The sequence below is a fragment of the Hibiscus syriacus genome, unplaced genomic scaffold (genome assembly GCF_006381635.1).
Source record: "Hibiscus syriacus cultivar Baekdansim isolate YM2019G1 unplaced genomic scaffold, ASM638163v2 tig00019131_pilon, whole genome shotgun sequence".
Taxonomy (NCBI): Eukaryota; Viridiplantae; Streptophyta; class Magnoliopsida; order Malvales; family Malvaceae; genus Hibiscus; species Hibiscus syriacus.
In genome coordinates this window covers 1-15,162 of record NW_024062463.1, presented here as the reverse complement: position 1 = coordinate 15,162, position 15,162 = coordinate 1, and the positions used below count along the sequence as shown (strand labels likewise).

The 15,162-nt window shown below is 34.9% G+C and overlaps 2 protein-coding genes and 2 pseudogenes across 3 annotated transcripts; 3 read left to right on the top strand and 1 right to left on the bottom strand.

Annotated features, from left to right (window-relative positions):
* On the top strand, window positions 1-3,039 carry LOC120209528 (probable prefoldin subunit 3). Its single transcript, XM_039208517.1, has 6 exons — window positions 1-335; window positions 448-505; window positions 1,673-1,744; window positions 2,229-2,348; window positions 2,435-2,536; window positions 2,615-3,039. Exons 1-6 carry the CDS (start codon window positions 181-183, stop codon window positions 2,699-2,701), a joined length of 594 nt encoding a protein of 197 aa, XP_039064448.1. The 5' UTR covers window positions 1-180; the 3' UTR covers window positions 2,702-3,039.
* Window positions 3,040-3,919: 880 nt separating this feature from the next.
* Window positions 3,920-7,352, top strand: LOC120209537 (annotated as a pseudogene).
* Window positions 7,353-9,006: 1,654 nt separating this feature from the next.
* On the top strand, window positions 9,007-10,992 carry LOC120209527. 2 transcript variants are annotated; one of them, XM_039208515.1, is made up of 4 exons: window positions 9,007-9,260; window positions 9,625-10,170; window positions 10,341-10,482; window positions 10,638-10,992. In XM_039208515.1, the coding sequence occupies exons 1-4, from the start codon at window positions 9,032-9,034 to the stop codon at window positions 10,795-10,797; spliced, it is 1,077 nt and encodes a 358-aa protein (XP_039064446.1). In that variant the 5' UTR covers window positions 9,007-9,031; the 3' UTR covers window positions 10,798-10,992. The 2 variants fall into 2 exon arrangements, with proteins under 2 accessions (XP_039064446.1, XP_039064447.1); XM_039208516.1 differs by having other exon boundaries at window positions 10,646-10,736.
* A 1,127-nt stretch (window positions 10,993-12,119) lies between these two features.
* Window positions 12,120-12,629, bottom strand: LOC120209530 (annotated as a pseudogene).
* Between the last annotated feature and the right edge of the window lie 2,533 nt (window positions 12,630-15,162).

Sequence of the window (15,162 nt, the reverse complement as noted above, 5' to 3'; positions counted from 1 at the left end):
TTGACCTTTACGGTGCGTCTTCCTCTCCACTTTCAAAAACCCAAGCTCCATTCCCTTGGTTCAGTCATTCGAACAGCAACGAACCCAAAGGCCTATGTGAAAGCTTGCACTGTACCGATCGGCGGCGTGATTTTTCTCCCTCTGGTTTTCTCCTCCTCAATCGAGAAAAGCAATCAAAATATGGCGGCTGCTGCATCTTCGTCTTCAACGGAATCCCCCAAAACGACGACGGAGAGGAGAGGAATTCCGGGAGCTCAGTTCGTAGAAGATGTAGAGACTTATCTCTCTCAAACTGCCCTCGATGTCAACTCCACCCTCGCTTTTCTGCAAGAAAGGTCCCTCCTTTAATTCTCAATTTTATAAAGTTTGGGTTCTGTTTGGGTTTCATGTTTAGTTGGTATTGAAGAGTTCGTAGGCTTATTTGGTTGGAGCTTATTGAATTTGCAGGCTTCAGCAGTATAAGTTGGTTGAGATGAAACTTCTTGCTCAGCAACGAGGTCTTCAGGTATTGTATTGAGATCTTGATTTAAAACATTAAGGAAACTAAATAATCATAGCCATCGAAAATATCTCTAATATTTAATAGAACTGAAATTAGTAAGTATTGTAATATTATAAGCTCCTGTGTTTGTGAATTTGATTGGGAAAATGGTTGTTAGTTCATACAATTTCATTTTGAATGGTGTTTTGTAAAAGCATGATATCATTGGAAAGAACTTGACTTGTTAACGTCTAGAATTTCCTTCACTATTTCACGCTTTATGTATAGGCTTTGACTGCTAAAAGTCATGTTACCTGGACTTGGGTGTAAGTGTAAGAATAGAATGAGCATAAAGTCCCAAACACAGCAAAAAAGACCAAACAGAAATACCTCCGGTCATTGTCTAGATCGAATGCTACAATTTGAGATGTGGTTACACCACCGTCAAGCTCGTCGAATTTAGCTGCACAAGAAACTGAAACACCAAAGCCTTCTAAGCACTCTAGAACCTCACTAGATGGTATAGTTGCGCTAAATGAATTGCTTGTGTTTTATGTGCATAGAGACCTACAGACTATTGCTATTTATAGTGGTGGTTCCCCATCAAAAACCAACCTCCACCATCCCATTTTCACATCATGTGGAAAATCCTCCTCAGTCTCAACCATGCATTTTAGTGGCACGATAGAGGAAACATGGGTTATCGCACAAACCAAAACCGTTTCAATGTCACTTTAATTTCAAGGTAGAGGGAACACGGGATAAGGCTACGAACCACAAGGCAGTAAACAGCAAGTAATATAGAATTTTGGTATGAATTTGGCATGGATAGACTTTTGTATGGGTTTCATGTATATGGAGGACTCTTGGAGGTCATATCCCCGTATCCATTTGTTAGACATTAGTCGGACACGGGTATTTAAAAAAATTGGAGAGTCCGAGGATCATAGGCTGAAAGTATATCTGTCCATTTTTTTTCTTTCACTCTTAGATACCGAATGGAAGTAAGCTTTTATGTGTACCATGTTATGTTATGATGCTCTGCTTAGTATGTTGGGTTAATCTATGTTCATTCCCTTCCTAAGATTCAACCAGGCTAGACATTCTCATTCATGCTTAATATATGTTGCGTAAAGATGCAGACATGTCACATGGATTTTGACAAATATGCCTTATTTTTGTGGTCATCAGGCAAAAATTCCTGATATTGAGAAATGCTTGGATGTGGTTGTCACTTTACAAGCTGAGAAGGGTACTGGCGAGGTTCGTATTTTTCTGATACCTTAGACTTTGACAATGTGGTTCTTCTGTTTAAAAAGAAGTATTTATTGTTCATTTCTTTTTGGAATTTTGGATATTATAGAAATGATTTTACTTATCAGATTTGTTTATTTCTATGGAATATAATCTGAGTTGCAGCTCATGCGAATGACTACTCTATCTCTGAGTTTCTGGCTTCTATATAGCATGAAAGTCTCATGTGACTGTGACTCGGTGAACTTGTGATCTGCTGCATATGGGCCTGTATTGCTTGAAATTCTTAATGTTCGTGTCTAAGTTTTGTACTTTAATGCTGGGATTGAACTGTATAAGACATTCATATTGTGGTTGCTTACGTGTGAACTTCTCAAATCCTACGGTTGCATGCTTTTATGAAAAAAGCTTGAAGATGAATTTAGACCTCTTTGTTTCTTACATGTGTTGCGTGTATGATTATGGTTTGTAATGTTACCTTTGGCTTATATAGGCTTTTATTGCTGATTTTGAAGTCTCTGAAGGAATATATTCCCGGGCACGCATTGAGGACAACGATTCAGTTTGTTTATGGCTGGGAGCAAATGTCATGTTGGAATATTCATGCGAAGAGGTGCAATAGTCATAACTGGTCACTAACTGTTCGCGTGCTTTAACAGAAAAAGAGTAAAGTAATTCTATTAACTTCTGCATGTGCAGGCCACTTCGCTACTGAAAAAGAATTCGGAAAACGCTAAAGCAAGTCTGGAAGTTCTTATAGCTGATTTGCAGTTCTTGAGGGATCAAGTGACCATAACTCAGGTAGTACAGGCTGAGCGTGTGTATTTGGTCAGCATGTGTTTTGTTTTTGGTTCTTATTAGTTTATTACCTCCATACAGGTAACTATCGCACGTGTGTATAACTGGGATGTTCATCAACGTCGAATCCGTCAAACCGCTACTTCTTCCGCAACCAAGGATTCATGAGCTTAGAGAGACCATTGTTTGATGTAGTTGGAGGAAAGCATGCTGCTTCCCCCCGTTTTTTTATGTTCCGGTCGACATTTCATCCATATATTTCTCGATCGATCGAGAAATTCACTCCGTGGTCTCTCCCTATCTACACTTTCCTCCACTCCTTGGTTTCTTGGTTCAGTGAAGTGAGAAACACAATTATGTTGGTGGGAGCTTTCGACATACGTAACAGCTGTTTTTACTATGATATAGTTGGGGATTGTGTTTTTATTTGTATGTCCATTTCCTTTTTCCAACTTTGGTCAGTTATAACAATTGCAGTAAAGTCTTTGGGTGAAATTGAGTTTATTGTCAAAACATAAGCAATTGAGCTAAATTTTTTTTAAATCGAATTGATAATTTCACGTTTTTTTTATTTAATTGGAAAATAAATATTTAAATCATATCTTTTTATTTTTTTTCGTAACTGTCAATGATTACAATGAAATCCGTCATTTAATAAATATATGGTACGTAGTTTGATTTTTTATTTTAAATTTTAGTTTTTGTTTCTGTTTCATTTTAGTATTTAAATTTTTAATTTTTTTAAATTATATTTAACGTTTAGTTTTTGTTTTATTTTAGTATCATGTTATTAAAAATCTAATACGTTTAGTACTTAAACTATCATTTTTTATCCGTTTAAGTACCTAAACTTTTAATTTTTTCAAAATTTAACGTTAAATTTAGAATGAGTACTGATATGAAACAAAAAATAAATTTTAAGTATAATTTAAAAAAAAATAAAAGTTTAAATACTTAAACAGACTAAAATTGATAATTTAGATATTAAACACGTTTACCTTTTTTTAAAAGACTTCAAAATCTTAAATCCCTATATTCTTAATCCCATGTATTTTTGCTGAAATTAACCATCATCACTATGTTTTTTGTGAGCGGTGTAGACGGACAATAGTGCAAATAGAAAAAAGAAAGACGACACACTGGATTCGGCAATGACAAAGGAGAGATTTTTAAGTACACATCTAATCTTGAATTATACATACAACTTCTCTTAATTAATACATAAATAATTTTTATTTGTAAGTGGCTCTTATTCAAATTAAATACGTAGTTTACCCATTAATTAAATAAAATAACAATTCAAAGAAATAAAGATTATGTGAGTTTTTTTTTATATATATAAAAATAGTTGACATCTATGGGGATGTCTCAAATCTGCCACGTAAGATGAAAAAGAGAGAAAGAAGTGAGTAATCACTGAAAGGAAAAAAAAACAGAGGTGATCCAGGGAGAGAGAGAACAAAGGCGAACCACGCTGAGCTTCCGGTTCCTATTTATTCTTCACTTGAACCGGTCTACGGTGAAGGATCTCAGCTCGAAGAAGCTAAGCTTCTATTCGAAAATTTGAAATCGAAGTTTCTTGAAGTTTTCGGCCACGCTCCCGAGGTCTTTGCTCGATCTCCAGGTCTGCTTTTGTATGTTCGTATGTATATGTTCTTTTCGTAGTTAGATTTCATGTTGATCACGAACGTTGAATTTTGAATAAATTTTAAAAAAAATCTAACAATTTGTTTGCTATTTTTTTCATCAGTGCAAGTGCTTCTCTCTTATATGCTTGTGTTGTGTGTACATATGTTGTGGTAGACACTGTTTAGTTTGACTTCGAATTGATTGTTTGCTGATAAGCATTGTGAGAGAAATAGACAGTTTAATTTAACTTTCTTACTCTTTGGATCCTTTAATTCTGAATACTGGTGATTTTTGAATTCCTTGATTTCCAATGGCTATTTTTACTTGCAGAGAGAGTGAACCTGATTGGGGAACATATTGACTATGAAGGATACTCGGTGTTGCCAACGGCAATCCGGCAAGACACGATTGTGGCGATCCGAAAGCAGCACAAAGGAGAGGCTGAAAAGCTTCTCCGAATTGCTAATGTCAATGATAAGTACACTACTTGTACCTAACCTGCTGATCCTAACCAGGTTTGACACTTCTTTCCTCAACAATTTCTTTTGGTTATTGAATTGGTTATGTAACTTGCTAATTGTTTCTCCGAGAGTTCATGTATTTGACACCCATTTCCTGGTTGCATTAAATCATGCATGATTCTTCAGGCAAGCGACTTGAAGAACCATAGATGGGATCACTATTTCCTTTGTGGGTGAGATATTGAATTCTTTTGTACCCTTTATGTTCTTTTTAATTTAAATTTGGTATATATTCTTTGCCACACATGCGAAACTTCTTTTTAAAATGGCATAGATTTTTGCTGTCGATATGTTTCTAACTTTCTATGATACCTTGCAAAATGATGATGCTAGTATTTCCCACATTCCCCAGGTATAAAGGCTATTATGAATATGCCAAGTCAAAAGGAGTGGACGTTGGCGTGCCAGTTGGTCTTGATGTTCTTATTGATGGAACAGTTCTTGTACGTATTCTTTTACATCATTTACAAGTAGACTGAGACTTTGGCTCTAAATTAATAAAAGTTTACCTTCACATGATGGTGGTTGTATGATCCTATAGAAAACTCTACTCTCATCGTGCATTTTCATTCTAGGCTCCGGTCTGTCAAGCTCTACAGCTTTTGTTTGCTCATCCACAATTTCTATCATGGCTGCTTTTGGTGTTAACTTTCCAAAGGTATGTTATCTTCACTTTGGTAGTCACAAGTCCAATTCTGAAATTTTAATATCCATTATCTTGACAGAATGAAATTGCCCAAGTTACATGTGATTGTGAACAGCACATTGGAACACAGTCTGGTGGGATGGACCAGGTTATACTTTTTCTACCTTCTTACTTTGTAATTCGATTTTCCTGAGTCATCATGTGTTTATCAAGCTGAACATGTTATTGCTGAAAATGTTCACCATTCCTTACATGTTCCATGGTTGCAGTCAATCTCTGTGATGGCCAAAAATGGGTTTGCTGAGCTTATTGATTTCAATCCTATTCGTGCAACTGATGTGAAACTCTCTGCTGGAGGTACCTTTGTAATAGCTCATTCATTGGCAGAATCTTAAAAAGCTGTTACAGCTGCTACAAATTATAATAACAGAGTTGTTGAATGTCGATTGGCTTCTGTAAGTTACATTTCCTTATCTGTAAGCTACCTTAGCTGATGTGAAAAATGAGGATATTGAGATTGCACTTTTGTGGGATTCTTGTGCCTCATGGGTGTTTTTGTCGTCTTTGTTTTGGGAATACTTGCAAGGTGCCTTTTTCTTTCGCTTTTCCGAAATTCCAGATCTTGCTCAGTATAAAGCTGGGAATGAAGTCCCACGAGGCAATAAAAAAAGTCAAAACTCTTTCTGATGTTGAAGGTTTATGTGTTCAATTTGCCAAAGGTCGCAGTTCTAATGATCCTATGCTTGCTGTCAAGGTTTCTATCTCTTCTTTTTCCTTCTTCCTCAATATTCTGGTGTTTATTTATTTATTCGTTATATCTCAGTTGCTGATATTTATCTTCCATCATTTGAAAATATATTTTTACCTTTTTGCTGCAGAAATATTTGAAGGAGGAGCCATATACCTCTGAGGAAATTGTGAAAATCACCGAGAAGGATCTTCAATCAATCTTGGGTGATAACCCAACTTCTTTGGATGTGCTAAAAGCAGCCAAGCACTTCGAGTTGCATCAGGTACTTTTCATAGGCTGAAGTCGAACGGAACTGTTTTTTTTGAATCAATATCATAATTTATGTTATTGTATTCATTCGTCACTTTATCCTACTTTCCAGAGAGCTGCTCGTGTGTATTCTGAAGCCAACCGAGTTCATGCGTTGAAGGATACTGTGGCATCGAACTTAAGGTGACTTCAATAGCTATAGTTTTCCGCAAGTTCTTGTAAAAATTTAAAGGAATACAACTCCTTAGTATTCCCATATGGTGATATTTTACTGGTGCAATGGAGATATATTCCCGTGCCTGGAGATTGAACCTCAGCTGATTGGAGTTCTTGGGGAACATTTCAATATATGACTGTGTTGATTAGGGCTGAAAATCTTTCGAACATTCTCCCAGCCAACTAAACTCATTTTGCCAATTTTATTAGTTTCATAATTCATTCTGTAGCGAGGAGAAAAAGCTGAAGAAGCTCGGTGATCTGATGAACGAAAGCCACCACAGCTGTAGTGTTCTCTATGAATGCAGGTACAATAACCACAATATGTTTAGACTTTAGAGTCATTCAATATGCTTGACTCACTATGCATCATGATAAAGCTTTTCACTCTACGGTTCTCTTTTCATGGAACACTGAAAATACTTTGTTATGACGGCGAGTCCACATGATTATCTTTCCTTCTTTATGTAACTAGCTGCCCGTAGAAAGTTTGCAGAAATAACGGTGTGCTAGGAGCGAGGTTAACCGGAGCCGGCTGGGGTGGTTGTGCGGTGGCCTTGGTTAAAGATAGTATCGTACCTCAATTCATTTCCAATTTGACGGTATAACATCGTCAACGTTACCTTTTCGTTCGCATTTTATGGACATAGAAAAGCAAGTTAACATGTTGATTGCATACCAGGACCAATTCTACAAATCTAGGATTGACAAAGGTATGATCAACAAGAATGACCTTGGTCTCTATGTTTTCGCCTCGAAGCCATCAATTAGTGCTGCTATCATCAAATGTTAGTGTATCTTATTCTTAACTTACACTTTCACATTTTATTTCTTAAATTGCAAAGTAGTGTTTTTATCCTATTTTAAATATAGATAACTTACATATATGCAGATTAAATTGTTCGAACTTAGATATATTTGAATGACCTAATTGCTTAAAATTACATACATAAAATGTACTCCCATTAGCACATAAGAAAACTACATTTGCTTTATTTATTAATTATGATTTTGCTATATTTATATTGCCTTTGACCTGTAAAAATAGCATTACTGGCGACCTAAAAAATAATATTAGTGTTAATATTTTGTATTACACTAATTTAAAAAGTTTGATATTAGTATATTATTAAATAAGGATCTTTTAATATACCTTTTTTGTTTGATAAATCACAAATTATTATTGAAAGCCACGTGTTGGGTTCAACAATGATTGATAGTCTCCACTTTTAATTAAAAACCATGTTCAATGGCTGGTGCTACTTAAAAAATTTATTAGGGTAAATTACACCGTTTCTCTCTTAATTTTACTCTCTCTCATATTATACATAATGTACGTTCAATTTTTTTAATTTGCTCATTGAACTTTAAAGTTGAATCATTTTACTCACTCCGTCGTTACCTTTTAACGGTGTTATGACATAGCACAAGAATCAATATGACGTTGTTCAGGAAAAATCAAATATACACCAAAAATAAGACGTTTTGAATCATCTTCTTTGTAGTTGGGTGAGTAAAATAGGATATATAATAAAGTTCTGTGAAGAATGATGTAATTTATCCTTAATATTTTTAATTATTTTATATTAAATAATAAAAAATGACACATCATCATAACTTTAGAGAGTTAACTACAGAGTGAGTAAAACGATTCAATATGTAAAATTCAGTGAACAAATTAAAAAATTGAAAGTACAGTGAGTAAAATAAGAGAGATAGTAAAGTTTAACGAGGAACGGTATAATTTACCCAATTTATTAATAGAAATAGTTTGCTCATTATTTGTTTAGTTTAATTTTTATAATTTTATAATAATGTGATCCACAAAGTTTAAATTGATAACATTATTATTCTTTTTCAAAAACACCATTAAAGACAATAATTTATATGAAAAAGTGAATATTTTATGTATTTATTTTGGGAGGAAAATTAGGATAAATCACGCATCATTTAGTACTTAAACTATCATTTTTAATTCGTTTTAGTATCTAAACTTTTAATTTTTTCATAACTTAACGTTAAATTTGGATCGAGTGTACTAAAATGAAACAAAAACTAATATTTTTAACGGCGGGTAGTAAAATAAAATAAAAGCTAAAATTTATGTATGGTTTAAAAAAAAAATAAAAGTTTAAGTATTAAAATGTATCAAAATTGATAGTTTAAGTATTAAAATTGTAAGTTATCCAAAAATTAAGCACTTAAATAAAAAACTATGATTTCTTGTTTTTAAGTTAAACCAATAATAATAATAAAAGAACTAAATCTGTATTTTAACGTAGGAGAGGGATTAAACCCAAATTAAACCTATTATAAGCACCACAAAAATGTGCCGAAGAAGGAGATATTAGAAAAGACCAAAGAAGAGAAGACCACTGATGGCCACGAAAGTGAGTTTAAAGGAGAAAACGAAGGGGGAAGCCCACCGGTGGGGACTGCCATGTGTCGGTGAGATTTTATATTTAAATCTCAACAATACCAAAGTAATGGTAGCTCTTTCTCTCTGTTTGCTTACAGGGAAAAAGAAGTTACCATTCTGTTCAATCTCTCGCTTAATTCAAGCAACTTCCAAGTTTCATCCTCTCCTTTCTCTCTGTGTGTGTGCTTTTTTGAATCCAAATCTCTTTTATCTTTACATCGAATTCATTTCCAACTCGTTTTCTGGTCTTTTCCCCTTAGCATCGGATCTGGGTTCTTCTTGCTTTCTTTTCCAAGGTATTTTGTTTGATCAACGATGCTCTTTTCTTTATTGGGTAGCGATGAATGTTGGGTTTTGATTGGTATCTTTTCGGGGTTTCAATTATTATTTTTATTTGTATTGCTTTTTTATATATGAAATCTGTCCTTTTGATCCTCTTTGATTAAAGTTCCAGGTTGTATTGGTGTTTTTGTTGGCATTTGGGAATTACCTTTTGAAATTTTTGTATTCTGTTAATGGATGCAGAGTTTGATATTAAGGTTTGTTTACTGCGTTAAATTGCATTGTTGAAAAGCTGTTGTCGTGTGAGTTTAAAGCTTAAAAGTTACCATATTTGCTTCTTCAAGTTGAAGTTTCTTGTTCTCATTCCCAAAGTTTAAGATTTCAGGACTGGGAATTTAGATTCCGGAGTGTGTTCCATGGATGAAATGGCTTCTAGGTTTACAGATTTAGAACTCGGCCTTGAAAATGAAGTCACAACTGTCGGACAACTGTTGCTTGCTAAGGTCGTGGAAGGCGGTTCTACCGAGGGGTCGGATAATAGAGCGTCTTTGTCCGGCGGCGCTTCAAATTCCGGTAGGGTTAATGCAGAGAATTCGCAGTCCATGAAGAGCATGGATGTGAAGGGACAAGATAGTAAAGATGTTAAGCAGAATATGTTAGTGAAGGAGAAGCTTAAAAGCTTGGGTCATAAGAAACCTTCTAAACCTCCTAGGCCACCAAGAGCCCCATCGTTGGATGCAGCTGACCTTAAACTAATTAGGGAGATTGCAGAACTCGCAAAGCTGAAGCGTGCGAGGATCGAACGGATGAAAGCCTTGAAGAAATCGAACGCTGCTAGTGCCGCCAAGCCAACATCTTCTAGCAGCAGCAACATGTTTGCCATGGTGTTTACTGTCATTTTTTGTCTTGTCATACTGTTTCAAGGTAATGTTTTGGATTCACTAATATGCAAATCCTTGGCTTGCGTGATTAGACTATATTAGATTTACTATGCTTTAGGTTTCGACTTTAGAGTTACTGGTAAAAGGTGCTTGATCAAGGTATCTAAACTGTCAATATGGACTAGATCGTTTCCTTTTCATTTTTCTACACAGGAATGTCGCCCGGAGGCACACCGACAAGTTACCAAGGATCTCCGTTGCCAGCTGCGGCAGTAGAGGGGAGTCCAAATTCACTCCAGCTCTCGGGGAATTTATCCGCAAGCTTTCGAGATCAAGCTCATTCCGCATCTCCCTAGTACGTAACAGTAATAGTGGCAAAACAGTTCAATATATGCATTTTGATATGCTGTTTATTCTGAAACTCTTTCAAGACTTAAAACAAAAGAATTTTAATCTTACCAAAACAAAACAAAAAACGATCTCTGATCCGCCTTCTTACGTTCACTTCAGTCGAGCAGGTTGCGGGTTTAGAAGCGAAGGAATTGCCACAGTAGGAGAAGAAGGACGAGGAATCGAAGAAGAATTGGGGATGGGGAGGCAAAGGTTAGGGATTGAAAGAAGGAATTGGGGATTGAATCAGCCCGCACGTGAGAGGCATGGAGAAAATTAACCTTCAACTGACCCAGACGCTATGCGAGTCAGCCCAGACTTGGAAGACCATTACCTACTTAAGAGAAACAGAATCGGTTAGCAAGGACAACAACCTGGCCATCTTAGATTCTCAGTACTATTGTAAACAAATAAAACCAGTACCTTGTATAGAATCAGCTATGCCTATTTTGAATGAAATTATTCTCTTCTTCAATCTCTCTTTCTTCTCCTAATCTTCTTCTCTCAGTCTCTGTTTTTATTTTCTTTGATTCTCGTTCTTCTCCGATTCTCTCGAGTCATAACAAAAAGTCGGGGAAGATTTTCTGGGCAAAAGGTGCAATGTTGTTTCATTTGTAGCCCTAGTAAGACTGATCAATGGAGTATAATTTTGGTGGTGATTTATCCCTTGTTTATGTTCATGGTATGTGATGGTTGTGGGGTGAGTTAAATTACCATGTAAATCTTTGGTCATATGGTGCTCAATAATTTGCCTGCACATTGGCTTATCTGTTACTGGTTTTGTTATGGGATCTCTGTGTTTAAATAAAATCTCATTCTGGCATACTAGTCATTCAAATTTCTCTCATTGAAGATTCACATTATATTATATTATATTATATTATAAAAATATATATATAATATATTATGCCCCTAAAAGTGTATTAAACATTATGTTTTTTTAATTAAATATTTATTTTACTTAATAAAAAATAAATTCGACAGGACCAAAGAGATCGTCTCAGACCATACAAAAGCAACCCAACAAAGAGGGGAACAAGAAACAATGAAGACAAAAAAGAACGGGCAAAGTACACGTGATACTACTTTATTAAATCCTTCGACTATTAAAAGTTATAAAATAGTCCTCAAGCTTTAGAGTGTTACTTTGTTAAGTCCCTCGACTATTCATAATGTTCCAAACACGTTTTTTCCGTTAACAAATTGGTGGTTGTCTAAGTCGGATGTTAACATGATGATTGGGATATGATAGTCGTTCGAGATTCTGAGATCAGATTTTATCATGTCACGATCAACAAGTTAATGTTGAGCTCAAAATACCGTCAATTTTTTTAACGGAAAAGGATGAGTTTGGAACATAATAAATAGTCGGATAACTATTTTGTAACTTTTGATAGTCGAGAGACTCAACAAAACAACGCGCTATAGTCAAATGACCAGTTTGTAACTTTTAATAGTCAAGAGACTTAATAAAGTAATATCCTATAGTCGGGGGACCATTCATGTACTTTACCCAAAGAACAAACCAAAAGATGCTAATTATATGGTGGAAAACTGAAACTCTCTCACATAGTTGCGAATGATCCCACAAGAAATTAACAGTCATGCCACCAACCCTTTGAGCAACAACTTAACAATGGCGACTGCCACATAGGAGAAGCTATGCAGCAGCTTGTTCCTCTCACTTAACGGCCCCAACTTCGTACTCACGGAGAATTTGTTCTCGCAAGCATCGGCTTCCTTAGCGGCATCCGATATCCCGTTGCTTGCGAACTCAAATTGCCCCTTGCCCAAGGCATCGATTGCTTGCGGCAGATTCTACTACACCACAGGTATGTAAAGCTCCGCGCAGTAAACAAGTGCTCTCTCCATTCTAGGGTCCAACGTCTCGTTTATCTGAGCTCGAATGTAGTTCAACGTGTCGGTTATGTTCGACAAAAGGATGTCGGCCATCACACCGGCTAGGCCCTCGGTGTCGGTGTTTGATTACAGGGTGGAGATGCATAGGTCGTAAAAGGGTGTTTTTTTGCGTATTCGGTCTATGAGATCATCGTCACATTGGGTTTACGGAAGTGAAATTGTGAGAAGAAGATGTAGAGAAGAGATATTCATCTTTGTTTGTGGTGATTTGATCTGGTTATGTTGATTATTGAATTCATCTTCTTTTATAGTTTGGTAGGTCATGAAATGGCTTCTTTTATAGTTTGGTAGGTCATGAAATGGGGTATTTTTTTATTTTAGCGTAAACTATTAATTTTGGTCGGTTTTAATATCTAAATTTTTAATTTTTTTAAAATCATATTTAACGTTTAATTTTTGTTTCATTTTAGTATCAATCGTTAAAAGTTTAACACATTTAGTACCTAAACTATCAATTTTCCCCCTTTTAGTACCTAAACTTTTGTTTTTTTTCAAAACATAATGTTAAGTTTTTAACAAGGCACTAAAATGGTACAAAATTTAAATGTTAAGTACGATTTAGAAAAAAAAATAAAAGTTGACACTAAACAATCAAACTGATAGTTTAGACACTAAACATGTGGTTTACTCTTTATTTTATTGGACTTTGTTTGTGTTTGAGAGACCGAATTTCCTTGTGTGCTCACTAGGGATGGCAAAAAAAACTAAACTCGTCGGAGAAATCGAAAATCGAATTAAACGGGTCGGGTTCGGTGATGATAAATGGGGACAGAGACGGGGAAAAACCGAATGTTTTAAATGGGTATGAGGACGGGTTTGGTAATCTCCGCCCCAATTACCCGAATACCCGGCCCGATACCCGTCCCGATAAATATTAAAAATAATTATTATATATATATATATAATATTAATAAATTTAATTTAAATTAAATATATTAATATTCATATATTTAATGTAAATATATATACACAGCCCGATACCCGTTTAAATAACCGTTTATGTTAAACGGGGATATCCGTTTCCCGCGATTTTTCCCGATTACCCGATGGGATCCCCGTTTAAATCCCCACGATTTTTTAAGCGGAGATGGGTACAGAAATTTTAAACGATTCCCGGCCCGAAACTACCCCGTTGCCATCCCTATTGCTCACATGAATCAAGAATCTAAGCCTATAAAAGTTGACTAAATCAGTTGTTGGGTTCCATTCATCTTAATTTTATAGTACTGTAAATATATTATTTTTCATCGAACATTAGATGAAATAATCACATGATGTAAGTTTTTGACTCAAAATTTATATAATTTATATTTTCAGTTAATAAATTTTAAAATAATTTTACAAATTCAATCAAATTAATCTTTGTGCTTCTCCTAAATTGTTTATTCTCTAAAAAATATTATATTAATTTTCTATTGTTTTTATATAATAACAATTTAACAGTAATATGATGTTTTATAGCATAATGCAATCATAGAACTGTTTGTTTTGATCTGATCGACTCGTTTGGTTTGATAGTATCACAAAAAATATTAAAATTGATGAATTTTTATTATGGAGAGTTAAATTTTATTAAATTATTTCGAAAGTATGTATAAGATTTGAGGACTAAGACTACTATTATTATACCATGTCATATTAGACTTATGTCTCAATTTTTACAACAGAGTAATTTATTTATAATAATATATTAATTGAATAATTAAATTATAACTTTTAGAGAAGAGGTCACTCATTTTTAACCGAATAAAATTTGAGTGTCTATGGCAATGAACATTCTCTAAAGAGACTCAACCTTTGAACTATGGATTTCAATTTTATGGGCTCAATGCAAAGCAATGGAAATGGTTTCGAAGAAATAGAAAAGAGTAAAATATGTATTTAATACTTAAACTATTAATTTTGATCCGTTTTAGTATTTAAACTTTTAAGTTTTTCAAAATCATACCTAAATTTAATTTTTATTTCATTTAAATACCCTGTCGTTAAAAACTTAACGCGTTTAGTACCTAAACTATCAATTTTTATCAATTTTAATACCTAAACTTTTAATTTGTTTCAAAACCTAACGTTAAATTTTTAACGGGTACTAAAATGAAACAAAACTAAACATTAAATATGCTCTTAAAAAACTTAAAAATTTAGATATTAAAACGGATCAAAATTAATAGTTTAGGTATTAAATGCTTACTTTATCCAATAAAAAAACACAAACCGTTAACCTAGCCCCTTGGTTGCCCCACACAAAATTTTCGCACGTGAGAAGCAGCTGAGGAAGAAAAGCGGAAAAAGATGCGCGCAAGGAATCAATTACCATAGAAATACATAATTCTCTCATTTAGACCGTTCGATCACGCTCCACGTCATCAATCCGCGTGAATTCCCGTTTCAACGGCTGAGATCCCCGTTGCAGAAGCTACTGGTAGAGAGAGCAAACAAGCTTCCGCTCTCTCTCTCTCTTCCTAATTTCTGAAAATTTTGAGGAAAAAATAGAGCGAAATTTTTCTAGTTCGAGTTTTTTTCTAAAGATGAAGTTGTTGGAAGAGGAGAGGGAATTCGATGAGGAAAATGAAATTAAGACTGCGGTAGAGGGGGAGGAAGAAGAAGAAGAAGAAGAGGCTGATGGTGAAGATGAAAGTGAAGTAGACGGCGGCGAAGAGAAAGACGACAACGACGAGGAGGATGACGATGGAGAGGATGAAGAAGAAGAGGACGACGACGACGA